At 41.1% G+C, this 27,307-nt stretch overlaps 2 protein-coding genes across 3 annotated transcripts in view; one reads left to right on the top strand and one right to left on the bottom strand.

Annotated features, from left to right (window-relative positions):
* Positions 1–217: 217 nt before the first annotated feature.
* ghsra (growth hormone secretagogue receptor a) lies at positions 218–3,580 on the bottom strand. The gene is made up of 2 exons (XM_031310304.2): positions 1,704–3,580; positions 218–1,481 (listed from the first exon to the last, which is right to left on the bottom strand). Exons 1-2 carry the CDS (start codon positions 2,539–2,541, stop codon positions 1,168–1,170), a joined length of 1,152 nt encoding a protein of 383 aa, XP_031166164.1. The 5' UTR covers positions 2,542–3,580; the 3' UTR covers positions 218–1,167.
* Positions 3,581–5,163: 1,583 nt separating this feature from the next.
* The window catches only part of pld1a (phospholipase D1a), a 38,994-nt gene continuing 16,850 nt past the window's right edge, over positions 5,164–27,307 (top strand). Inside the window, exons 1-11 of one of the 2 annotated variants that reach the window (XM_031309931.2) lie at positions 5,164–5,274; positions 18,768–18,983; positions 19,615–19,784; positions 20,076–20,218; positions 21,182–21,293; positions 21,626–21,691; positions 22,654–22,712; positions 22,938–23,030; positions 24,359–24,511; positions 25,326–25,475; positions 26,171–26,254. In XM_031309931.2, the coding sequence (XP_031165791.1) occupies positions 18,800–18,983; positions 19,615–19,784; positions 20,076–20,218; positions 21,182–21,293; positions 21,626–21,691; positions 22,654–22,712; positions 22,938–23,030; positions 24,359–24,511; positions 25,326–25,475; positions 26,171–26,254 (1,214 nt within the window). In that variant the 5' untranslated portion in view covers positions 5,164–5,274; positions 18,768–18,799. Of the gene's footprint in view, positions 5,275–7,013; positions 7,205–18,767; positions 18,984–19,614; positions 19,785–20,075; positions 20,219–21,181; positions 21,294–21,625; positions 21,692–22,653; positions 22,713–22,937; positions 23,031–24,358; positions 24,512–25,325; positions 25,476–26,170; positions 26,255–27,307 lie in introns of those variants that run through there. The other variant, XM_031309930.2, reaches the window with a different exon arrangement.

The raw sequence follows: 27,307 nt of genomic DNA on the forward strand, positions 1-27,307 counted from the left end.
TACATTGTATGAAGGTAACTGACATCAGCACACCTGAGATGGCTGAAATCCACAATGTTTCAAAGGTGCACAGTTCACAAGACACAGAAAGCTGAGGCGTTTATGGCCACTGACATGTTGATTTTTACAGTAACACCAATCAGCTTTCTTTGTCTAATGCACAACACAGGCCACAAAACATTTAGTGATGCCTTCTTAAGCCCTTCCATTGTACATATTCAAATATTTTGTATTTTTTTTAGTAGCAAGAGCCTGCAGCTTCAATAATGTTGATCATTCAACAAGAATGAAGTATAATTACAAGATTTAGAGACATTATGATACATATCTTGGAAATGTTTACATTCAACTTGCTTTGTGGCTCCCATGTACCAAACGCCAACCTTGATGTTGAAACCCACTGCTGTGCAGTAAATGGCTACATGGGAATATTTATTCTCTCCATTTCAGGGACTCCCTAACCCTAACCCTAACCCAGCCCCCATTGGCCTGTCTTGGCAGCATCAACACAGCATGGACTTGAATTTCCAAGATACAGGGCATTCAGCATGGCAAAAGTGAATAAAGGTAACATAGTATGTTAACATAGCCCCCTCTCTCTTACACATTACAGAAATCAAATCACATCTGAAAGCGTGACACAATACACACACACACACACACACACACACACACTGCACTTCTGCCCCTCTCTGAAGGAGTACAGAGCAGTGCCACAAGTTCTACAGTGCTTTCTTTGTCATCCAGAGTATGAATACAATATAAGGCAATTGTATATGTCTAGTATAGGCTTTTTATATTTATGTGTGCGTTTATAGGAGCATGCGTGCCCCTATGTTGTTCACATTTGGATCAAGTAGTTCAGACTTCAGGGTTTTTTGCACTCCACCATTCGTGCCTTTGAAATGCTGCTGAGTGTGCTGTGTGGATACTGGATGGCACTTGCTGAAATAATCCAACAAGAAAATAAACTGTGAACTGTGGCAAAAATCGAAGTTCTATTGATGCATGCTGACGAAGTGTTTAGAGGCTTGCAGCTTTTTGTGGCTGGCGCTTTTCTCATCCTCTGTTTCTTTTAGTCCCAGTCAAATAAAACTCAGAGAACAGTTTTTCTTCGGTCTGACATAAAGAATGGCTTTCAGGTCAGTATTATCAATTTATGACCGTTTAGAAGCTGACTGTGGATTCCGTCCAGCCGTTCGAGCCGTCTCCCTTCATGGTGCTGGCTGTGCGGCCTCGTGACGGATGGCTGTCGGCCAGGCCGAAGAGGCGCGCCGCTGCGCCCCGGTATTTCCAGGACATGGTGTTATAAAGGATGGGGTTAATGGCGGCACTCAGGTAGAAGAGAACCACGGACACCAAACTGCAGTACTCGGACAACAGAGACAGCAGCGGGGACGGAGCGTCCAGAGAGCGGAACTGCAGGTAGCGACCCACATGAAAAGGCAACCAGCACAGGACAAAGGCCAGCACCACCACCACTGTAGGAGGGGAGGAGGAAAATTAGCAGGTGGGGAGTAAGAGGAAGAGTGAAAAGAGAGGGTGGGGTGCAGAAGTAAGCGGATGGAGAAAGAATATAGATTAAGGATGAGGAGAGAATATATTAAAATTGCAAACAAGATTATATCTAGTTGTAAACGTTATTCTTCTATTTTATATACCAAGATATGCGTGTGCGTAATTTGCGCGCTCTCCAAACTTACCAAGCATCTTGATGGTCTGTCTATTGCTTTTGTCCCGGTGAGCCACGCGGGAGCTGATGCTTGTCTCCCTGTGTCTCTGCCACAGCCGCCGGCCTATGAGACTGTAGAGCACTGTGAGACAGAAGACCGGCATGAAGAAGAAAACAGAGCTCAACCACACCATGGCCCCCATCAGGCCTGACTCCACTGCGTAGTGCGTCATCTTACACTCCCGGGTGTCCCCGGCCTCCAGGGAGAAGTCAGTGTCATTCATCCCCGAACTGAAATGTGGCCCCATGCTGTCACGCTCCACTCCCACCATGACAAACACAGGCCCGGCGCTCATTAGAGACACTGTCCAGAGTAGAAGAATGAGGGCACGCACCCGTCTTTTGGTTACCAGGGCCTTGGCACGCAGCGGGAAACAGATGGCCAGGTAGCGCTCCACTGACAGCGCGGTGATGCTCAGGATGGTGGAGTAGGTGCTTGACTCTGACACGAACTGAAAGAGCTTGCAGAGCGCGGCCCCAAAGCGCCAGGGCCTGTACCTCCACATACGGTAGAGGTCCAGTGGCATACAGAGGAAGATGAGCAGATCGGATACGGCCATGCTACACAGGTACAGATTGGTGGTAGTGCGCATGTCCCGGTACTTACTGACCACCAAAATGGTCATGACATTCCCGGTAACCCCGACCAGAAACAGCAGCGTGCAGGCGATGGTGATGGCCGTGAGGAGAGGGATTGAGTAGTAATTGAGAGGAGGTAGGCCAACGTCAGCGTTCCTTGTGGTGTTGTGGGTCTCCTCCCAGCTGTAGTTATGGGAGAGGCCCTCCGAGAGATTGGGCCAAGAGGGCATGCTGTCGAAACGTTATTGACGGGGCCGTGCCTGGCCCTGACTGCTTAAGGCACCCCGGGTCTGGGACTCCTCACACCCTTTGGCGCTGCCCTTTTCTCCCATTATCAATGTTTGAGCTTAGGAGGTAATGGCAAAGGTTGGCAGCCGTGCGTAAAATGAAGGTCCTAGCGCGCGTTGCAAACAATCCTGTGTAAACCCTGTTTACAGTGAAGGTGAAACAAGTCACAATTCTGAGCGTACAAAGAACTTCTGAGATCCTCCAGGGAACATATAGTCCTCACCAGTCTAACACAAATATGAGGCTATTTTAGGTCGATCTGAATTATTCACCTCATCTGCAATACAAAGTCGTCCAACAATGTTTGGTGCTGAAAGTACCTGTTCAAAAGTAGAGCAGGCGTGTTACAAAACAAATGATATGCTGGGTAGTTGTAAACTATGCACATCACCCACCGAAGTGAATGCGGGGGGCTAATCTAATCAAAACAGATGAAGCAGAAAAACACAGCACAAACATGTATGAGCTATCTAAAATATATAAAAATCTAACTTAAAGACAAGTTATCTGCCGCGTCCTTTCTGTCAGTGAGATCCACCAGCAGCTGAGTGCTTTTAGAAAAATGAAACATGAGAATCCTTCATGCGCCAAAGAGCTCCAAAGAGTTCCCATCACCAGCAGCGCGTCCCTGTTGACAAGCGCGTCAGACAAAAAACAAAGCAGTGTCAATTGGTAGACGAGTTCCACCGGGCAGCATGTGACGGTGAGTCAGAGGCAGGGTTGTAATGATGCGGCAGCAGTCGTGAACATCTGTCCGGAAAAGGGCATCAAACTCGGCAAAACACAAACGGATAAACAACAACCACAGTGAAAACAAATGCTGTCTGACGGAACGGAGACAGTTTTATAAAAGTCACAAGCACCAGGAAGGAACGACGCATTGCCAACATAATCATGCAGATAGGACTTCAAAGGATTTAAGCAAAATCACGTAGTTGAGAATGACAAAGACATTCACTCTGGCTTTCCATGTCTGCCCCTCTAGTTCTGGTGCATATCCAGTGTGTGGATCCTGACTCCCAGTGAGCCAAACATACAGGTGAAGTGGTGCTGCACAAGGGAGGGTGGTGTATGGGTCTACAGTGAGTCCAGTGCTGCAACGCCACCTACAGGTGCTTTAGGGCAGTGATTACTGGGGGTAACAGTAATATTACCAGTTTCAGACAATCAGTTTACCAGCATGGCTTGCAGAGAGCATAGGGAAAGAATAATTGCCTTTCAGAAACTCTGAACTCAAATGTCTGTCCTTGACTCAAAGTAACCACCTGCTCCAGAATTGTGGCTTTGCAGCTGATCCTGCGAGGAGCTGAGTATAAAAAGAGAATTTCCCCATAGGGTTCTAATTAGTCATAAGCATAAAATGATAAGATCTGGCTTTTGTTTCTTAAAATGATCTGCATATTAAAACCTTTTTTTAAAAGAGCAATTTGTGGTCGTCAAGGTTTAGAAAGTACAGTTTTTGCCCAGTGGGATCAAATATTTGATGCTTGTAATATCTCAGAATTGCACTCTGCCCAGATAAAATCATATAATTCCACAGCCACAAATACTTAAATTGAATTATAGTCAGTCTGATGCCCAGATTTAATTCAAGGCTCCAGTTTGCCCTCTGCAGAATGAGAACAGGGGCCATGTTGTGGCTCTTGTGAGTGTACACCATTGCCTGTGTTTTCAGATTAGCAATATGTGTCAAATCCTGCCTGCTGTGGAGTTTTATTTGCAAAGAGCATTTACTGTAATGCAATTTAGACACATAAACTGTGCTATATATAGAGAATATTCATGTTTCAGACAGATTAAAACAGTTGCATACTGTGTAATAAAGTACAACTAGAATATAGACGATATCACCTCCTAATAACTGGCAAGATGATTGGCTATTCTGCCAAAGGCAACAGACAGCAATTACAGAAACTGTGAAGTTGAGAATAAAGGGTTTGAAGTTTGAAGGCTCTCTGCCAGACTGTGTATTTATCAATTACACTTAACAGGAGAAAGTGGGTAAATTAGCTTTACTAGTGCAGTCACTTCAGTTTTGTTTTTACTTGCTTTTATTTTATTTTTACCCCCAAAAAATTAAGCATTTTTATGGCGTAATGATTTTTAAATGGTATAATAAGATGAGAAGTCAGATTCTAATCTTAACTCAATGACTGAACCTGTAGTTAACATTACTGCGCTTTGACTTTGTAGGGAAGTTTTGGCCAAGTGGAGCACAGTATTATAATTTTTTGAAAATCTCCACAAAGTCAACTTTGAGAGAATATTACTGAACAGAATAACACTAAGATTGACAAATGTTGTAGTTTAGTTTCATGGCTTAATTGATAACTTGCTGGAGGCCTAACAGGTGAAGCTAATTTAAATTCCAGTAGGTGTGAATCTCCTCACAATAAGAGTTGCACTATATTTCTATTTCTGCTGCACTGTTGTGATCACTCTGCTTCAAATATTGTTATCTCTCTGCCCTTTGCGCTGTGTTTACCAGCAGAGACCATTATGTTTATGACCACTGAACCATGATGTGAGAGAGAAAGAGAGAGATAAATGAATAGAGCGAGAGAGAGAGAGAGAGAGAGAGAGAGAGAGACTAGGAGTGGAAAGAACACAAGCAGGACACTTGTCTGGACGGTTGTGTCTTCCACAGCCTCGGTGAGACCATTTCATCACATCTGGTATGTATCTGGCTGGGGTCATATAATGTGTGTCCAGACTGTGTGTGTTTGCATTTGCGAGTATGTATTTGGCCTTTTTGGGATGTTCAGGAAAAAAACCTATGAACCTCTGACATCTGCGTTGTGAAATCTAACTACATTTCAGTGGGCCTATGTTCATAACAACCGTGGTAATGATGATAATAGCCAAACAACAAGCTGAAATCACAACTATTTACATGGACAAAATGGCAAAATTGGACTGTTTCTGGGACAACGGGAGGTAATAACAGCAACATTGGGTATTTTCTCTGAAATATCACGCCTGTATTTTAGTGTCAGGAGAGATTCCTCTGTTGGGTGTTTTTTATGGCTGTGAACTGCGTGTTATGTGAAACATAGTTTAGTTTCCTGCAATGATTTTATTGCTGTGTGTGCAATACATTTACTGTTTCAGTCCTATTTCTCTACGGTTCATGTGCATGTGGTTCTGGAGTACCGCAGTGAAGTTGGTAAAGTATTGGGAGCGTTTTGCGTGTCATTTTGTCTGAACTATGCCTCCAGGATGTAGTCATAGAGTAGGCCTACAGGGTAAAGTCCCTGTCATAAGTATAAACACACTCATTTGGCAGCTATGTGTAAGAGTGTGTTAGGTCTGTGAGGGGCACTACACCCCTTCATCCACAAGATGGAAGAAGAGATCTCATTTTATTTTCCACGAAACACAAGAAAGTTTTACTGCAGGTGTGAGTACATTTTGCAAGATGGTAAATAAATAGACACCCTGCAACAGGACATTTTATTAGCTGAGAGCTCTTTCAGCACTAACACACACACACACACACACACACACACACACACACACACACACACACACACGCACGCACGCACGCACGCACGCACGCACACACACACACACACACACACACACACACACACACTCACACATAATGCGTTTCACTATCTTTGTGGGGACCCGTCATTGACATAATGCATTCCCTAGCCCCTTACCCTAACCTTAACCATCACAACTAAATGCCTAACCTTAACCCTTACCCTAACCCTAACCATAACCTAATTATAACCCTAATCCTAAAACCAAGTTTTAACCCTCAAACAGCCCTTTAAAGTTGTGGGTCCAGCATTTTGGCCCCATAAAGCTGTCCGGACCCCACAAGTATACTGTATTCCCGGTTTCTGGACCCCACGAATATAGTTAAACAAGAACACACACACACACACACACACACACACACACACACACACACACACATACACACACACACACACACACACACACACACACACACACACACACACACACCATATACATACATCTAATACACATCATTATTCTGTTATTGTTTTTTAATCTTACAAGCACAATCCATTTTTACCAAGTGTTTAATTGTTTTGTTACTCATGCAGATCAATGATTTTAAAAAAAAAGACTCAACACACATGCATGCAAAGGGACAGGCAGTTAGACATGATCATAAATGCACACAGGTGTGGATAGACAGATACGTATTTACAAAATAAATATAAAAACAGAGCGAAAGTAACAATGGGAAATGATGAGATAATAGGCAGGACCAGTGCCAGTATTTTCTCCTCAGAGGACTCCTCCTACTTCACCAAAAGTCTAGAACTTTTTTATCCAATGAGAAAAGCCTCTGGGAGGAACCCGTTTCTGTGATTGGTGTAGAGTTTCACAGACCTCTCCCTTCCTTAGGAGTTGGAGAGTGAGTTCACTGTTAGTTTTTTCTCAGCCGCACTTACTGAGTTACAGAGCAGGAGGGGCGCGGGACTAGCTGTCTGCAGCGGCTGTACACATATTTATCTGCTCAGCTGGAGAGTGTGTGTCTCTAATACTGCCGTCAATTCAGGGAAGCCAAGTGAATTGATCTGACTAACCAACATGTGGGCTGCACGCACACAAAATGAGCAGGTTGGTAATATCTCTCTCTCATTGTCTGTTTGTCTCTGCTCTGTTCTATTTGCGTCCATGGGCTGGGGGAGATATGTGTCTCTGTGACACTCCTTGGCTTTGGGTTGTCAGGGGGAACATATAGAAAATGTACAGTATGTTTGTGTTTGTCAATTTACTTACTGCTCCTGTATATTTGCATAGGGGGCCGCTGAGTGCAGTGTCTCGCTGCATAGCACATATGTATTTATCATGACAAGGTGTAGCTGTGTCTGGTAATCTTTGTGTGCATGTCATGCTGGAAAGATGAACGTTTGATCCTTGGCAAGGTGGGTGTGGAGGGGAGGTCCTTCAGTTGAGAGTGTTTCCTTTTTATTTATGAAATACTGCAACAAGTAGTGTGTTACCTGTTGTATAAGCTGCACAGATGTGTGTGTGTGTGTGTGTGTGTGTGTGTGTGTGTGTAAGAGAGAGGGTTTGTGTCATGTTTTTGGATGTGATTTCTGTAATGTGTAAAAAAGAGTGTGGATATGTAAACGTAACTGTTATTACTTTTTGACATGCTGAATGCCCTGTATCTTGGAAATTCAAGTCCATGCTGTGTTGATGCTGTCAAGACAGGCCAATATTGTGTGTGTGTGTGTGTGTGTGTGTGTGGGGCTATTTCCCCTTTCTCACACCCTGTTGTAGAAGTTAGTTGCTGCAGCTAGAATGTCATGGGAAGCCTGGAGATATTTTGCTTATTTTCTCTCTCTGCATCTGGCTGATATCACCCCCCCCCCCACACACACTCTCCTGTCTCCTCTCACTTCTTCTGTTGTCTTTGCAACTGATACATATGGACACTGACCTCTGGCATTCAGAAGTCTTTCGTTTGCACAGTAGCAGTGCATGACCTCAATACTTTACTTTGTTGTTGTGGGGTCAGCACACGCACACACAGTAAACTTTGTTACTGTTATTTCTGCTCAGTTTGTGATACATATCAATCATTAATCTGGACAATGGGAGCATTTTAGTCCACAACCACCTACTGTTCTTATGTTACAAGAGTTTTAACTTATGCCAATGTTCTTATTCTTCTCCTCAGGAATGATTAGAAGGATTTAGAATATTTGTAGTTTGGCAGGCAGATTTAGTGTACATTTATTCCAGATGTGAACTACAGTCTCATATGCCTCTGTGAAAAACCCACAAACCCTGTTTTGAGTTTCATCCGTCTTAAAAAGGATAATTTGTGCATGATTTAAACATTTTGTTTAGGATTGTACAACAGATATAGTTTCTGCAGCTTCTTCCATTGTCAATCTGCATCATAAGGCTGTTCATAGCTAATACTGGAAGGGTATGTGGTTTAACATACGTTCTCGATGCTTTGTCAATGATACCTCTATAGATAACAGGTTTAAGTGTTGTGGAAGTTATGCTGACATCATTGCTTTACTGCTGAAGACAGACTGTAGAAGAGGTCCATGAGATGCAGAAATAGAAGTTATTTATTCTCATGGTGAAAAATGTCACTTTGCCATTTGGCGCTCAGACCATCATTAGCACCTTGTAGCGCCTGTGCTGTGTTTCTAAACTGTCTCTATTTTTGAATCCGAGTATCTTATTATATGTGTCTGAGTCATGTCCTGTGTTATGAATTCTCAGGTAATCAGGTCCAGGAGAAAGTATTTTCTAGCAAACTTTAAAGGGTTAGATCACCCCATTCCAAAAACTATATTTTACCCCTTATCATTACTGGTATCTTGCCATTGGAGGTAAATGGAATTTAATTTGTGTTGCTCACATTATTAAACATATATATATTCAACAGTGACATCTTTTTTTTTCCAGAAACAAATGTTCTCATAGAACCCACTGTCATCAGTTTTATAATAGGGACTATTTTTTTGTTAAATAGTTCCAGTGAAACCTCTTTGCAGCGTGGTCTGTGGATTAACTGGTACATTGTTTCTGGAAAGACATGTAGCTGTTTAAATTTTAAAACATGTATATATATTTTTGACATCACAAAGGAAATTCCATTCAGCTTTATTGTATTGGGGTGGCGGCAGAAATCCAAGGGACTGATATCTCAGCACCTGGGAAAATAAAACCAAAGCTATTTGCATGGCAAGATACTGCTGGAGATGGTAATTTGGTTGAACCAACCCTTTCAGTAAAGAGCCCAAACTGCCTCTATACTTTCTGTCCTGCCACTGTAATCATGGTGCGTCAGAGTCACTTTGGTGGTCCGCACACAAGTTATAATTTGGTAATTTCCAGGCTTTGACTTGGCTTCCCTGGTTGGGCTGAGTCAAGCTTGGCTTACACACACACAGAGAGAGAGAGAGAGAGAGAGAGAGAGAGAGAGAGAGAGAGAGAGGTTCCATCACTCCTTCAGTACAATGATGCCCTGTGTTACCGGCAGCAGAACGCCACACTGGTGATGATGACGATTGCGCCCTCTCTTTTTCTGGCATCTACTGTATTCTTGCTTTATCTGCCTCTCTGAGCATCCCTATCCCCCTATCCATGGTGTGAAGGATTAGATAATAGGCAGCTTTAGTGTGGGCAGAGAAAGAGAGGTTTCACAGACCTCTTTGGTAGCTTCTCCCTCCCTTCCTCCCTCCATCTTCTCTCTCTCGCTCTCTCTCTCTGTACCATCTGCGCTATGAGGAGCTTGGCACCACACGATCAGTGAACGCCAAGCTAGATTTATGTTATCTTTATTGTACGCATGTATCAGTATGTATGTGTGTGATTGGTAGTCTAATACCCAAATATGGTGTTTACATGAATGTATGGTATCTTTGCAATGATTTAAATCATTCACTGTGTTTGCCAAAGTACATTGTAAATGTCAAGCTTGTTATCACACATCCAGGAATAGATGAACCATCTCACAAGTTATCTATTTTTCCGAACACTCGATGGGTAATTAGTGACAGCACCTCTGCTGATATTGACATACTGTAGATGCTCAGCCCGCGTCCAGTGTTCTCTTCAATAACTTGACACTTTTCAAAACACAAATTGCAAGCAAAGCTAATGTAGAGGGACAAAAGTAGGAGTATCAGCTGGCACTTAAAATAGGCAGGCACGCAGAGTTCCGTTCATGACACTTTTTGGATGAAAGAAGCAGCTATGACAAATGTTATCAATACACAGATGTACTAGTTAAGTAATGGGGATCACTGATAAAGACGTCTGGCTCAGAGGTGATGAAGAGCAGTTATGACAGTATAACTTAAAATAAGCGGTGAAAAAGGAATACTTAAACGGTTACAGTGGTGTTCAGTGTGTTCCACAACTCTGTGATTAAATGCCGTAATCTATTTTGGTTGTTCTAACCTTTTCCTAACCTGTCATGTCTAATTTTAATTGAACCAGTGATTTTTTTTTCCTTTGTTTCCCAGAAAGACCAGCCCCTTTTCTTAAAGTATAACATGTATTTAGAGCTGTTCGATGTAGTCCAAATCATTTACACAATATATATACAGATATACTCTATTCCGATATCCACATTCACATGTAAAATAATCACACTAGTGTTCAAAACAATGCATTGTGTGGCACTGCTGTGCCTTTAAAAATGTCTAACAAAAATATGTAATGACAAATTTAATTTTTTTCTTTTTGAATTTCATTTGGCTCAGAATCTTTGCTCCCTGAGTGATTATTGAATGCCTGTGTGAAATGGTTAACTGTTGGTGTTTTTGCCAAAATAACTTTATGGGAGCTGTGCTGGAAATATTCCAATGCAAGGGGAATAAGAAAGTAAGTCGCCAATTTATAATTTACAATCACTTATACGATATATATATATTATGTCTCCAAAAAATCTGCATCCTAACCTTAACAGGGAGAGAAAAGGGCAAAGAGGGAGAAAACATACAAAGAGGGAGAGTGGAATGTGTGAATTCCCCTAAAATGAGAAAGTAATCTGCTGTCCACCTGAGACCCCTCAACCACCAGGATGCCCTAGAGCAGCAGAGGAAAATCATTTTCTTAGCATATTGGAAATATAAACATTCCCCACCCAGCTCTGCGTGAGGACAATATTGCTGTTTTCCTGTTCAAAGCATTTAGGATTTGTTGTCAGTCTCATGCAGTGAGCGCAACTCAACTCCCAGCAGTAGCCACAGCATGGCAAATTCCCACCTTTCAGATTAGATCAGATTACTGACACATCACTATCATGCTGCCTGCTTTTTGTGTAACAGTACAATAAGGCAAACCACTCCAGAAAAGACAAGACAAGAGTATGTATGATCATTTTACATGTGGACCAATGGGAGTGCCTTCCCACAGTTTGGCAGTGAATCAGACTTTTGGCTGCAAGACACATAACTTCCTGGCTAAACTTAATTTTGGATAACAACAGCTAAGCAACTGATAGGGGATGCAGATTTTGTTCTGCCAGTGGAAACGGTCAGGGTGACCTCGTTTTCATTCCCATGTGTCCCTCACAGCTCCCTGCACTGCTTCAGGAACAGAGCTACTAACAAGACTGTTACACAAAAACATAAAAGAGCATGTCTTTCCTTCTTTTATTTCAAAACCTCAGGTAAATATTTCATGTTATGATAAATCTCAGGAGGGCAGATAGAACAAAGTTAGGGACTGTAAATGCAACATGGCAGCCCACATGGGGCACACATTGAACAAAAACTGGCCTTGCCCTGCTTCTTCCTCCAGCTATTTCAGAGGAACATAAATGGGTGTAAATGGGTGTGAGAGATGAATGAATCGAATTTATGTTGAATGCATTATTGATTGTGGATTAACCTGGTGTAACCTACAGTAATTATTCATTTTTCTTACCATCCCAGTCACCATTTATAAGTTGTACTAATTTATAACTTTGATAATGTTGATTAAACATTAACTGATGCTTTATAGATATGTTACAACTTTTGCCAGGATGGTGAGTCATTAATAGGCAACTATTTTAACCATTGCTAATAAGGGTCACAGGTTTTTTTACTAGGCCAACAGCAAAAGTTAGTAAGTCATCCATGATTCTAAAGCTATTAATGATAATATAATAATATTAACATAATATGAAGCCAGCAGCCAATTAGCTTAGCACAAAGACTGGAAACCGGAGGAAAAAGCTGGCCTGGTCTTGTCTGGTTTGTTTAATCCGTACATAACCACGGTGTACAGACAACAACTTTACAGAGAACTACTGGACTATTTCTTGGCTGGGAGCAATGACTTCCTGAAGTCTCAGCTGGTTGCTTGGAAAAGACTCAGAGCCAGAAAATAGTCCTGTAGTTTACGTGACATTTCAGCCTGTAAAACAGGTTTGTTTTTGTCAATTGAATTGTCACATTAGTGAGCTTTAGAGGTGCTGGAAGGTGAATTTCTTTTACTGTTGGAGAGTATTTCCAGAGCTTTTGTCAGTCTTTTGCTAAGCTAAGCTAATCGGCTGCTGACATTGGATGAACTAAAGAGCTCAAGACAGTCAGAGATTTTTCAAAACCTGGCAACCCAAAACAAAGTTCCCGTTATTGGCTTAAAACTGATCTAAAAGCATTAGTAAATGATTAATCAATTGTAATAATAAATCAATTAATTTAATCTTAGAAACCTTATTAGAAAGTGGTACCAAAGTTGCTCCGTTCTCCAGCAGGACATCATCACTATCTCAAAGGCTTTACTCTAAATTTATATCACATATAAAGGATTTGGTCTATTAGAATTTATGAAGGTTGATCCCTGCATGAAAAGTGTAGCAATATGTTTTTTTTTTAGGCATTTATTTATATAGGACAGCTGAAGACATGAAAGGGGAGAGAGAGAGAGGGAATGACATGCAGCAAATGGCCGCAGGGCGGAGTCAAACCGTCGAGGAGTAAACCTTTATATATGGGCACCTGCTCTACCAGGTGAGCTACCCAGGCGCCCAGCAGTATGTTTTTAATGGCTCGGTGGTGCAGGGTGAGAGAATATATTTCCCATGTGTCACATGTTGAAAATTGAGTAGTTTCCACTTTGCTTTTATGATGCCTCTTTTTTCTCTCTCTCTCTCTGCCACACTCTACTGAACCTCCACAGTTCTTCTCCCACTCAACATGCTTTTTCGTTTCTTCATGTATGCATCCGATTCCAACTAATTGACATTTAAGAGGGATGCTAGCACATGAATGGAGAGGCGGACGCTCTTAGCTACTTCTGTTGATATTTATATACTAGCAGCTTGCTGGCTGTTCAAACTATCGCCATAACAACAGGCCAGGAAGCAGGAAGTGTTCCATTATGGAGTAAAGAGATAACTTCTGCAAACTCCAAGTTCCATTGCATTGTCGCCATCTCTCTGCTCTCCCATCAGGCTGCATACTGTAGACACCTCTTGTAATGTACATGTATGTGCATGCATATGTTTGACATCTGAGTCTACACAGACATTCAAACCACATGCAGCATACCAGGTCCCTTTGCAGTTAACCTCTGTGTGGGTCAAGCCTGTGGATATTCTTAGAGCAGGGAGATAACTGCACTGTCCTAAATACTTCTTCTAGAATCTAAGATTGCATGCACTCCACCCAAAAAAACAACCAATCTGCCTTGTTCCATCCTGTATGTCTACAGAGGCCAAAAATATGCAAAATTTCCACAGTGCAACAGGTCCAGGATGGTTGGATTATGCCACATAAGTCATAATTAAGGTCTAAAAAACTCCAAAACTGCATACACTATATATATATATATATATATATATATATATATATATATTCCTACATAAACCTCTGTTGTGTAACCAAGTTCTTAATACATTTGGTCACAGAAGGTGACGGCCAGGCAGACATATTGATGTAAGTGTTGCTGTACATGACTGTTTCCCCTGTATTAATAGTTGGAAATGCTGACCCACTGGCAACTCCAGTCTTGTTGTCCAATTATTTTTTACAAGTATTCTGCTTGTAGCTTTATATGATGTTTTTCAGATGGTTCCTTTGTTGTAGTTCTTTCACGTTTGGTGTTGTAGTGGTGTTCTAATGCTCTTCACAATGGCCAGCTGTCTCATTGATAATTATGCACATGTGTCTCATGCTTCCCTCTGATACAATGAACAAATATTTCTCAGTCTACTCTTTACTCCTTAAGTGCACGTTTTCACCATCAACCCCTGTTTTCTTTGCATCGCTAGTTTTAAAGATGCCATTCTACATTTTCAACCTGGGCTCCTTTGTCTGTCAACAAGCGTGCTAAATGTGGCTGCTGGCCTAAAAACTGACAGGTCAGGTGAGGTGATAGCAATGTGTCACTCACCAGTGGTCCAGGTCAGGTTGCATTGAAATTCTGTAAGAGTCTGGATTGAATTGTTTTTTGGTTACGTGGGCTCTAAACTATATATACTTTGTAGATGGGCTACTTTAGATGTCACACCATTCTTAGCTGTGTGCAATAGGCTATCTTTTGCCACGCTGTTGTCCTTCTGTACAAAACGTGACAATGCTGACCCGGCATACTCTGCTTAGGAATGTGAAAACTGTCTTCAAGAGCGTCTTTTTTTCTCACAGGTTGTTTTACTTCTGAAACGGTAGAGATGGTGAAGATGGTGGAAAAACATGTAAAATGCAAAAGCAGTCAAACTAAATTCAACTAAATTGCCCAAAAATAACATGGATAGTTCCATACACGAAACAGGCTGTAATTATGCATCAACGTACGTTCCTCTGATCTTAACTATTAGCTAAAATAATTCATAATATCAGGAGTTTGTAACTAAAAAATTAGGCATAATTTAATACGAATTAGGTTTATTGACCATATACTCTAAAAAATACATGTAAAACTAGTGGTGAAGAGTTGGAATGAAGTTGGCCAAGAAGATGTAACACAGAATTGGGTGATAATTTATACTTTATGATTTATAAAACAGGCAAAATAGACCGGGTCGGGCACCTGGGTAGGTCACCTGGTAGAGCAGGCGCCCATATATAGATGTTTATTCCTTGACGCAGCGGCCGCAGGTTCGACTCCGCCCTGCGGCCCTTTGCTGCATGTCATTCCCCCTCGCTCACCCCTTTCATGTCTTCAGCTGACCTAAATAAAGGCCTAAAATGCCCAAAAAATAATAAAACAAAACATAGGCCAGGTCAATTTTGACCATGGCTGATTGAAAAACAACACAAGGGTTAAATAATTTTTTCCCTGAAATTATTGATGCTAATGACCATGATTTAGAATCGGCAATCAACGCCATAAATTATGACAAAGTCCTGTAAAATAATCTGAATTGTTACTTAAATCTCTTACATTAGCATCCTTATTCAGGAAAAAAACAGAATGAGAAAAGGATTGGATGAATGAAGAGACTGAATGGTTTCACTGGGACAACAGGAAACACAGACATGCAGTCACTGCAGGCAACAGGTGGCTGCTGCTGGTGACTCTTGTGTGAGCATGTTGGATCTTGTTCAGTGGAGCTGGATTATTTACTGTCAAGCTGTTATCTGTCTGTTGGTATACTTGTCATGAGCATTTTTAGCTCCAAACAGAAGAATTTAGCACATTGCAGGGAAGAAAGTTAAATGTACCTGTTTTTTTTACTTGTTTACGTGTATTCTCAGTCTGGGTTATATAGCTTCAGATAAATGTTAAATTTGGGTAAATATGGGCAATGTTGAATTTAGGCGTTATTAGCAGTTTATGTTGGTAAATTAATCTAGTCAGTGGAAATTTCCTAAAAATGTTTAGGAATGTGATTTAATTAGCCTCCACTGAAAGAAACAATTGACTTTGTTCTTTTTCTGTGTGTGTGTGTGTGTGTGTGTGTGTGTGTGTGTGTGTGTGTGTTCCCGTCTCAACTTGCCTAAGCGAGAACAGTCCAGAAATCAGATCTGAATCACCAAAACCCCATCCTTTGGTGCTCCTCCTCCCTGTTTACCTTACTCCTCCCAATACCTTTGATCGTTCTGTCTCACAGCTGGGTAACTGCTATCTCTGAAATGTAACGCCACATTTCCAGTAAACTCTTTTATGTTCTGTCCAAAAATGTGTGTTTATTTTATCAGAGTGCTGTCAGGTCTTAACATTTTCAATGATGTTCTGCTCATCTTTTCATATTAATGCATACGTTTTGGATCACTGTGAGCTGGGATAAGCTATCTCATCCCCTATACTCATTACATCCCAAGCAAGCCAATTTTTAGCATTTCTTTGTGAACTACATTGTTTTACGAACATGAAATACAGTAGACAGCAGTTTGGTCAAAACAATTAAGGAAAAATAAGGGGATTCAACATTATAGAGTGGAGAAAATGATCCACAGTGACATACAGCAGTAAGAGAGTGCATAAAATAACCAAAAACTACAACTACTAAAACTGTCCGTTTAATGAAATGTCTTCTCAGAATCTTTCTGCTGAGTCAACTGCTCACTTTCTCTGCTTTCCTTTCTTCCCCTCTCCTCCTGAGTCTTATTCTTTTCTACTCCGTCTACACCCTGAGCGAGGTTTGTTCATGGGCCACGTGGATAGTCTCGGCTGACTAAGCATACTGCATGGGCTATTTAGTGTGTAAGGGTCTATTTTCTTTTTTTTGACAGTATCCTGCACTTGAAATATGGTATTTGGCATTTGTTGTTGCAGCAATGTTATTCACCACACCCTGCCTATATCCTGTCTTAGTAATGCAGGATTTTACAGAATTTAATATAATTTTTAAAATAAAGTTTATTATACAAAAATAAACATCAGCGGTGTGTATTGGTGAGGTGATAGAGAAATTAAAACCGAGAACTAAGCATAGTTTGTCCATCCATATTCCTTTGCCTGATGACAAGCTGTTGCCTGCTGTGTGTTAACATGGATATATTCTGCACATATCTGTCTATAAGGTAGCGTATGACATTTGCTTATAATATTTGCCTATGCAGTTTTTTGACTGTATGTGCAGTATAGCCTATTGTTTAGTCGTTGTGTCATGCATACGCACTAGTATGTTTATGTAGGATGACTGCACAAGTGTAGGTGCATGTCCTTTTTAAAATTCATAAAGGGCTTTGTGGCTGACTGTATGTATGCATGTGTGTGTGATGCCCAGCTTTGTCAGGTCTTGCTCAGCATGATGTTTACACATTAATCACAATCATCAATTACATCACCATCGACAGTTTCGTCACCAACTCCCACTCGTATGGGTGGAGTCAGTCAAGTTATTCCCAAACACAGCATTGACAAAATACCACAAACTATAAATCATATTTGGTAAGGCTGTCACAATTGAGATGTTTTCAAACCGCAATTAAAGAAAGACATGTGACTGAAGGTTTACAGAGATGCCTGTGACAGAAAGATCCTGGCGTAGGACTTGATTAGATAGGATATATTGCCCCTCATAAGGTCCTAATCAGCAAGACTCTTAGGCCACTACTGGTGTGTGTGTGTGTGTGTGTGTGTGTGTGTGTGTGTGTGTGTGTGTGTGCATGCGTGCGTTGTAAAATGGATGCAAAGACCAGTCAATCTGACAACCTCAGTCAAATATTGAGCAGCAGCAGTGGACTGTCTTTGATGAAGAAGTAACAAAAGTGTTTATATGTAGTGAGTGAGTACATAAAAAGTCATTAAACCGATGATAACACCCAGTGGATTATATGATGTGTGTGTGTGTGTGTGTGTGTGTGTGTGTGTGTGTGTGTGTGTGTGTGGTGAGTAATGGACAACTGAAGTCGGTCAGAGAGTTAGTTTATCATTAACTGGATTTAAGTGGTTTTAGGAATGTCTCTGAAGTCACAGACACACGTTTTATCCAGCTAAAATTTCCAAAGAAATGTATTCATTCATTCAAGTCTTCACAGGTACTGGAGTGGTGGAAGGGTGAGTTTGGGTTGAGGTGGGTGTGACTTCAGTTACTGAAGTGAATGATTTACTGAAGTTCAGTAAATCATTCACTGAATCACTGAACTACTGAAGATTTTGATTCAGTCGTATTTTCTACTAAAAAAACTAAAGTGAATGGCCACCTCTGTCTCTGTGTCATGGCAACAGCTTAATGTCAGCGCCACTCCTTTGTTGTCCAGCTTCAAGCATGGCTGCACCACTTTGTTCAGAAAATCACCAATTTTCAGCAATGTGCTGGTCCCTCTAAACTTCATCAAACTGACCTTCCTCAGACTGCATGAATAATTCTCAAAACAAACAATATTTTAAGAGCTGCACCCAGGCCTGATATGGTGTTGGAGAGAACAAAACAAACATGCACGAGACAACATTTCAACACGATTGTTTTCCTCAAAAAATTTGATATTTAATATGTGAAAAAGCTGATATTTTTCATTATATGTTTTTTAAATATCAAAATTATTGGCTTATCTAAATCCTAAAGTTTATCCTAAGTAGTTTATGACTCCAGAGATAATGATCAATGCTGTGGTTTGTCTATTAGGTCACAGTAATTAGAACATGCAGACAGGTGGAAGGGGTCACCAAATAGTTTTATGAAAATTATATGAATCATACGCTATGGTCTATGCACTAACCAGATCTCAAACTCGTTGAACACCAATTGGAGACCTCTGTTCACCGGCTCATTTCATTTTTTTTTTTATTTTGAAATGATCATCTCCCCTCTGTTCTCCTCTAGGCTCGCCCTGCTCAAGGGGCTAACTGCTGAGCATGCTGGGTGAAGCTCTGCCCACTTCCAGTAGCCTCAACCTAGTGAAGTCAGAGGTGTCTGACACCACAGCGGCCCCGGACACACACGACGGTATCACGATGGCCGACCTTGTGGAGAGCCTGGATACCAGAGAGCTGGACATGGGAGAGGGAGAGGAGAACGATTACGATGGAAGCTACTTAGGTGTGTGTGTGTTTGCATATTTTCTGGCTGCCTCCAGCAGTGTGATTTCACCAGCATTTCACCCAAGAATAAGATGATACCTAAAAGGAAATATAACAATAACAAAGGTCCGTTAGTCCAGTGCTGAACAGTTTAGACGGTAAGATGCAAAATCATCACAAGATTAAACTAACGTGTCAGTCTATGAACCAGGTTCATCATTCCTAAGCAAGGTTTATATGACCATATAAGCCCCAAGCAACAAGTATGTGACTGTCCTCGTAGGGTTGCACTCAGGTTCTCTTGGGAAATGTAGGAAAATTGAGCGGTAGTAGAACAGCCAGGCTAAGGGAAAGTGGGCTCACATCGTGTGTCAGTGTGGAAAATTATTTAGGATATACTCCAGTTGGTGAGCCTTCAATCTGGTATCTAACAGTGCAAGAGTATGAGGGTGTTTTTTTCCTTCACATAATTTAGAGCTTTACTGGAACATAAACAGGGACATTTGACCTAACACTGCAGAGTAAAAATCTGGAACAAAGGCAGAGTTTTCAGTGATGCAGCCTACTCGCTCCTAAGCAGGTCGAACAACTCCTACATGCACAAACAAGAAAAACAACACGCTAACCAGCCGCCTCTCTCTTTCTCCTAGGGGACTGTCGTATCCCATTTTCAGCGGTGTATGCCACCGTGGGCTTTAAGGAGGCCAACGCTAAGGTCTACCTTCCCACTGTGCCCATTACTGCCCGTATACTGGAGGTGGAGAGATTCACCACCGCGCAAGACCGCTTCAACCTGTCGCACCAAAGGAGTGTCAACAAGGTACTGCACACAATGTTTAGGGACATAATATAGGGTAAATATAGGAATCAGAAAGCTAATTGTGAGTTACTCTGAATAAAAGTATCAGCTAAATCTCTTTAATGTTGTTATAATCACTATAATTAGTGTTCACTGCATTTCTTTATGTATTTGGATTGAGATGTTTCCTTCTAAAATAACAATTTTTAAAGCAACTAAAATGACTTTGACCCTGCTGTTTGCCCTGAAATATATTTAGCTGATCATCTCTCTCTCCCCTCTGTGTGTGTGTGTGTGTGTGTGTGTGAGAAGTCTCTGCCGGCAGTGTTTAAGATTGAGCTGAAGCACGGTGAGTTTACCTGGGTGGTCAAGAGGAAGGAGAAACATTTCATGGAGCTGCACAGAGAGCTGAGGACATACAAGACCTTCATGAGGATACCGCTGCCATCACGCAGGTTGGTGCCCACACACACACACACACACACACAGACACACACACACACACACACACACACACACACAGACACACACACACACACACACACACACACACACACACACACACACACACACACACACACACACAGGGACGTGAACATGTGCAAACATTAACAGACACAAGTTTAGATGTAGACGCAAATGCACAATTGTTTTTGTCACATTGCATTGACCTTATAGAGAACAGCTTGATTAATAATTAATAATGCACACACACACAGACACACACATACACACACACAAACACGCACACTGTACGTTACAGTTGTACTCTGGACATTTTAACTCCCTTTGTTTCTCTTTTTCCATTATTTTTCTGTCTCTTTCCCTTCCTCCCTCCATCTCTCTCTCTCTGGTGATGTACACACTTGAACACAAAGGAATGTTGCCCTTGGAGTTTAATAGGATTTACTTTTGCCCTACATCCTCTTTCTCTCTCCATTTCTGTTATCTTGACTTAATGTTATAGCAACGGGTGCATGGTGGATTTTCACAATTGCTTTGGTGGTTGTTCATTTGCCCTGAAAATAATAAGTCTCCCTGTTTTCAGTTAAATAAATGTCCATTCTTCTGTTCTCTGTTCCTGGTTGATGTAACACAGCAGTGAGTCAAACTGCAACCTGTCAATTTATTCAAGCTTTTTTTATTTGCCTGTCTAAACACCTGCTGGCAGGAAAGTACACAGGGAATTTTAACATAATTTATTGAGTTTTAATTTTCAGCTGCAGCATCTGCAACTGGCTTTTTAGCTTCAGGCAATTGTGGAACAGAAACAGCCATTACTTAAATGTTGTTTGTGCTCAAACTTTGTCCTCAAACTTTAAGCACAAAATTTGGACACACTGTGTTATTTGACAAGTGCTCTCTGGGAGCTTGGAGTTTTGAATTGAACATCTTCATTTCCTGGCTCTCTGTCTCAGCCACACAGTGAGGAGAAGGACAGTGAGGAAGAGTGAGGTGAGGGAGATGCCCTCCCTGCCGAGGGGAGGAGGAGACGAGCTGGTGCGAGATGAGCAGGTCTCCAGCAGGAGGGTACGTTGCAACACTGTCTGCAGCCTTTTTGCCTGTTTTTTTTTCTGGTTGGAAGTTTTAAGATTCACTCTTAAGTCCTATCTTAACTTTATGGCAAGGAGCTCTCCTTGCACTCACTTGTTGCCACGACACTTAACTATTTGCCAGCACATGTATCCTCTAAAACCCTTTCTGACTGTGTGTGTGTGTGTGTGTGTGTGTGTGTGTGTGTGTGTGTGCGCATGTGAGTGTGCATGTGAGTGTGTGTGCATGTGAGTTTTTAATGTGCACGGATTTTGTCTTAATAAATAAATACTCACAGTGGCCAAAATATAGTGTATGTGTTTCTACAGAGACAATTAGAAGACTATATGAACAATCTGCTGAAGATGTCCATGTACCGCAAATATCACCATACTGTGAGTAATCCTACTAAGCACTGCACGCTGTGACATAAACTCATACTGTAATGACTGCCTGACAATCTAAAAGTTCAACTTAACACTAATTGCGTGTGTGTATTAGAAACATCTCTATGAATGAGCTAAATGTATCATGTCAGGTACTTACTGTAGATGCACAGTAAAAAGTATATAGAATTAACATAGTTTTCAGCATAACCTCTACCCTTGAGTGTTGACATAGATTATGAATGTGTTTACCCATAGCACCGTGTCTGCTTTGTGTTGACACACTCAACACATTTAAGTATATTATTGCTGTTCATGTAGCGAGCAAAAGGCCTCAAGTCTGTAAAATGCCTGAAGAAAAATACTGTGAAAAAAGAAACATAAGACAACGTTTCTTTTTTCTCTAAATCACAAATAAAAAACTGTATTCATTTACTGTCATTTTATTATTATAATGCAGTACAATACCTTGTTTTGTTCAGTATTTCTCTTTTTTTTTTAAACTCTTTATCCAAAATACAAGTGATGCAAAATAGGGAGTATCGTAATATCAGCAACATCTTATATTTGGGCCATTAATACAGTGTGTAATCTTTACCATACTAAACTTTACCTTTACCAATACTTACTTTACCTTGATGGTGGAATGAGCCTTTAAACAGACCAATGCAAGGTTTAGACATACAGTAGCATTGGTCTGTTATGTGCTGACATATTATTACTTTGCATCATTCTGACGCATTAAAAGTTAATATCAGAGATGACAACACATGTTGAGGTAATCTAGGATGAGTCACATTGCCTCCAAGGAGATGGTGTGTGTGTGTGGATGTACTGTAATAGCTGCCTGCTTAGTCACATGTCGATGAGTACAGTACAGGATATATCACATTTTCTTTTGTTTTTTTGGGTCTGTCTATACAAGAGTCACTGTGTGAAGCTTCCTGTTATCTCTTCCTGTCTATTCTCAGATGGAGTTCATTGACATCAGCCAGCTGTCTTTCATTCATGACTTGGGGCCCAAAGGACTGTGAGCATTTTCTCTTCTTTCAGTCCCTTTTGAGCACTTAACAGTTCACAGCAGAGTGAAGCTCTCGAGTTGAAATCGAGAGGCTCGGGATACAAATCCTGTGTCACTTTCTTTAAGTGTGCTCATTTACAAACTTCTAAGTCTCCTATTTTGTTATTTATTCTCTCCTTACATCATAGTGCATACATATTACTTAAGAAAATACTATTTTTCTGTCTTTTCCAGGGAAGGGATGATCTATAAGCGCTCAGGCGGACATCGTATCCCTGGGATGAACTGCTGTGGTCAAAGCCAGGCCTGCTACCGCTGGTCTAAACGGTGTGTGATTACCCCTGTCCCCCATTGGTGTAGATGCTGTGTTCACATAATGTGTATCGCTGCTCTTCAGTGGTTTTCTTCTTGTAATCAAGCAAATATATATATATATACATTCCACTCCATTATAGACAGAATACTAGCTGAGATCAGTTGCATTGTTTTTTTAACCAGGGCAGCAGTTTTCAGATTACATTATGTGCTTACATAATTGCAAAAGGGTTCTCCAATGTTTTCTCAGTTAGCCCTTTAAAATGATATCAGATTAGTAAACAGAATGTGCCTTTGGAACATTGGATGAATGCTTGCTGATAATGGGCAATGTAGATATTGCATTAAAGATCAGCCACTTCTTTCTACGACAGTCGAGAACCCTTTTGCAATTATGTAAGCGCATAATGTAATCTCAAAACTGCTGCCCTGATTAAAAAAACAGTGCAACTGATCTCAGCTGGTATTCTGTCTATAATGGAAATTTCTAAGTGACCCCAAACTTTTGACCGGTAGTGTGTGTGTGTGTGTGTGTGTGTGTGTGTGTGTGTGTATATATATATATATATATATATATAGTATTTCACATTAACTTGATGGTAGTTAAACAAAATGTAATGTTTTTATTTGGTTCCTCTTTATAGCTACTCTCTTTTTAATTCCATTTTGAGCTTACTACTACAGTTTACGAGGGGAACTCTGATTAAACACAAGATGGATTAGCATTTTTTACTTTAATTTCTCTTTCTAACTGGCAAACTTGTCTGAATCGTAGGATGTAGGTGTGATGGATGATATTTACAAAGGAAATTAAACATTCCAGGCCCGGGCAGGAAGCTGTCAAAGTGTGGATGTTAAAACACCGTGACCACTCATTGCATATTTAAAAACATAATAATGATAATATCTTAATAAGTGTTAGTTTTGCCTATCGTCTGATCATTATTTTCATATTTTGCTGAAAAAGTCTTTGTAGCATCTTCAGCCCAGCTTCATTGGCACATGCTTGCTTCATCTGTTTGTCTGTTTGTTTCTCTTCATCACAGCCAAATTATTATGTGAGCCGTTTTTATTGTTGTTTTTTGAAGACAACACAAAAAATCCCACACACGTTTGAAAGGCTCTGTCCATCCACCTACATCCCCATGATGATTTTCTTCCTACACTCCTTATCCTTAAAACAAGAAATACAAGAAATGGTCCACACAACAATGAATCAAGATCTGCAGGACTTTATGTACGACACATAAATCATACATCCTAATGCTGATCATGAGGACTGTGTGTGTGTGTGTGTGTGTGTGTGTGTGTGTGTGTGTGTGTGTGTGTGTGTTGTGTAGCTGGCTGGTGGTGAAGGACTCCTGCCTGCTGTACATAAAGCCAGACTCAGGGGCCATCTCCTTTGTTCTGCTGGTGGATAAAGATTTCAGCATCAAGATGGACTCCAAAGACACAGAGACCAAACACGGAGTCCGGGTTGACAGCCTCTCCAGGTTATATTTCTCTCTGTGTGCATGGGAATTTTGTTGCAGATGCCTAAGGAGTTGTATATTTTGAGTAACGCCTCACAGTGGATAATGATGATAATGTTAATTCAACATCAGTTAAGAAAATCCTCCCTTAGGCTCTCACACTGTTAAAATGTATTCCAAACCGTTATATATGCCAAAAAAAAAAACTTGAAAGAGACTTCCTACATTCTCCGGGGACCAGGTGTACATTTCTGATTTAAAGTGTAGGTGGAGTGCACTATAGCAATTGTAACAATGGAGAAAAACAGTCTCCCTCTTTGCTGAAAACGCTTTACATTTGTTTTCTACCAGATGTTTACCATTAATAGATAATTCTAGATGGCTAAAAACATTGTTGCTCCCCAACTTGCTTTACAAATCCCAAGCAGTGTTCTAAAATACTATAAAAAAGGCTAAAACAAATCCCAGCTTCATTGCTTAAAGCTGTTGCTAACAGTCTGCTGTTACAGGGTGGATTGTTTCCTTTAGCTCCTTTTCATTCCAACACTCTTAATCCAGGGCTTATTTTATTTTAGGAATGATTACCAAGCTGCGTTATCTCGTAAAAAAGGAAAACACAATGCCTGCTTTTATAAACTGATCAGCAGTCTGTTAAGCTAAGGGCAAAATTAAACAAAACATTTTTGCACTAATGTGGTTTAGGGTGCCAGAGCAAATACAATGACTACATGTAGTATCTGTACTGTATGTGTGAGCACAGGCATGTATTTCATTGTGTCTGTGTTTGTATGTGTGTGTGTGTGTGTGTGTGTGTGTGTGCACATCCTCGCGGCAGGACCCTGGTGTTTAAGTGCAGCAGCTACAGACACGCTCGCTGGTGGGGTCAGAGCATCGAGAGCTTCGTGAGGAATCACGGGAAGGCTTTCCTCCGAGATCACCGCTGTGGATCATTTGCACAGGAGCAGGAAAACATCCCTGCCAAATGGTAACCACACTGGGAGAGAGCACAACTTATGTTGTCGAGTCAGCGGAAAGACTTGATGCAAATAGAAACAGAATAAACCACAGAAAAGCAAAAGTGTTTTTTGCATTAGTTTAAACATTTCCACGTGTTTCTTTCCGACAGACCTATGTAGTGTCCTGCAATTAAAATGTAACTCTTTTATTGTCAATAAATTGTTTCAGCTCTGCATGTATATACCATTTGAATTAGATAGAGATAGTTTTGTAGATTTCATTTAAAAAATGTTCTCTACAAAAACCTGCTCATTGGAGAGTAAAAAAAAATAATTCACACATTTTCAACACATCTTGTTTTTTCTCTGCTTTCCTCTGTCTTTTTTGGCTGCTTTGCCATTTTTCAGGTATTTTTGCATTCTCTCCCCCTCAGCTTGTACATCCTGTGTTATTGAATCGTCCGTGTGATACGGCATTACGTTGTCTGCGTACTCAGCACAGAGCCTGAGTGAAAAACACTCTGCGATCCTGTAAGCTAATGTTAAAAGAGAGTGTTTTAAAGAACAGTTAGCTTCAGCCAACACCATCATGACAGCTATGGGTGTTGGCTGAAGCTTGCAAGGTTAAGAAAGTTGGGGAAGTTTGTGCCTGTGTGTGTATGTGTCTACACAAGCACGTCTGTTTTTGCAAATGACTATAATTAACTGTAATTTGTCATTGCAGGTACGTAAATGGAAAGACTTACATGGAGGATGTGGCTGATGCTTTGGAGGAGGCCAAAGAGGAAATCTTTATCACTGACTGGTGGTGAGTTTTAGTGTGTCTTTTGTGTGAAAATGCACAATGTCAACAAGTGTCAGTTATCAGCACTGAAGTGTGAAAACCCAGATATATATAGCTCAGTGGATTATATCCGTCGTGCTGTAACACTGCAGCAGCCTGTGCAGCCTTAACTTTCTCCAAACCTGACTGAATAATAATCCCAGAGAAGCAAAACAACAGATCGAACAATATTCTTATTAGTGGACTCAACCAGGAGCCTGTAACATGAAGCAAGGTTAACTGAAGCGTGATGTTTGCTTCTGCGTAAATCTACGCCGTGGCTACGTACGTAGGTACGTGGAGACACGGACCTGCGCCGGAAGCTATGCTGTAGCCTGACGTGTACTCTCGAAAAATGTAACTACACATCGCAGCGACGCACGTCGCTCAGCCGTGGCTTGGTAGCACTGCATTTCCCCCTACTCATTTCCTGGTTCTCTTTCTCCATAAACAACATGAAATCAAGGAGAGGGTAAACTTTTCCTGCTACAGATTTCCCACCGTGGTCAGAAAGCACAGGGGAGACACTTTGTTTCTCTCACTATGCCTCTCTAGAGTCGCTACTCCCCCCGAAAGCTCTCTCACTCGCTCTACCACACACTCCCCACGCACATGCCGGCCCTGCTATTTTCTTAAAGTGCCCATATTATGAAAAAATCACTTTTTCTGGGATTTGGGGTGTTATGTTGTGTCTCTGGTGCTTCCACACACATACAAACTTTGAAAAAAATCCATCCATGCTGTTTAGAGTGAGATACGGTTTCTGAATGTGTCCTGCCTTCAGTCTCTGGGTGAGCTGTTCAAAATCAGCACGGCTTGTGACGTCACAAGCCGAAACGAGCTGGCTAACCGCAACCATTAGCTCGTAGCGTTAGCATGCTAACGCTAGCATGCTACCTCGTTCTCAATAGCAAAGCACTGCTACAACACACACAAGTTCACCATAATCTACAAAAGAACTACTTACATGTGCGCCCTCATTTAGAAGTCTCCCAGCTAATCCTGCCTTGTAACTGACCGAAGTTGTAGAAACAGCCT

The sequence above is a fragment of the Sander lucioperca genome, chromosome 18 (assembly GCF_008315115.2).
Source record: "Sander lucioperca isolate FBNREF2018 chromosome 18, SLUC_FBN_1.2, whole genome shotgun sequence".
In the NCBI taxonomy this organism is placed as follows: Eukaryota; Metazoa; Chordata; class Actinopteri; order Perciformes; family Percidae; genus Sander; species Sander lucioperca.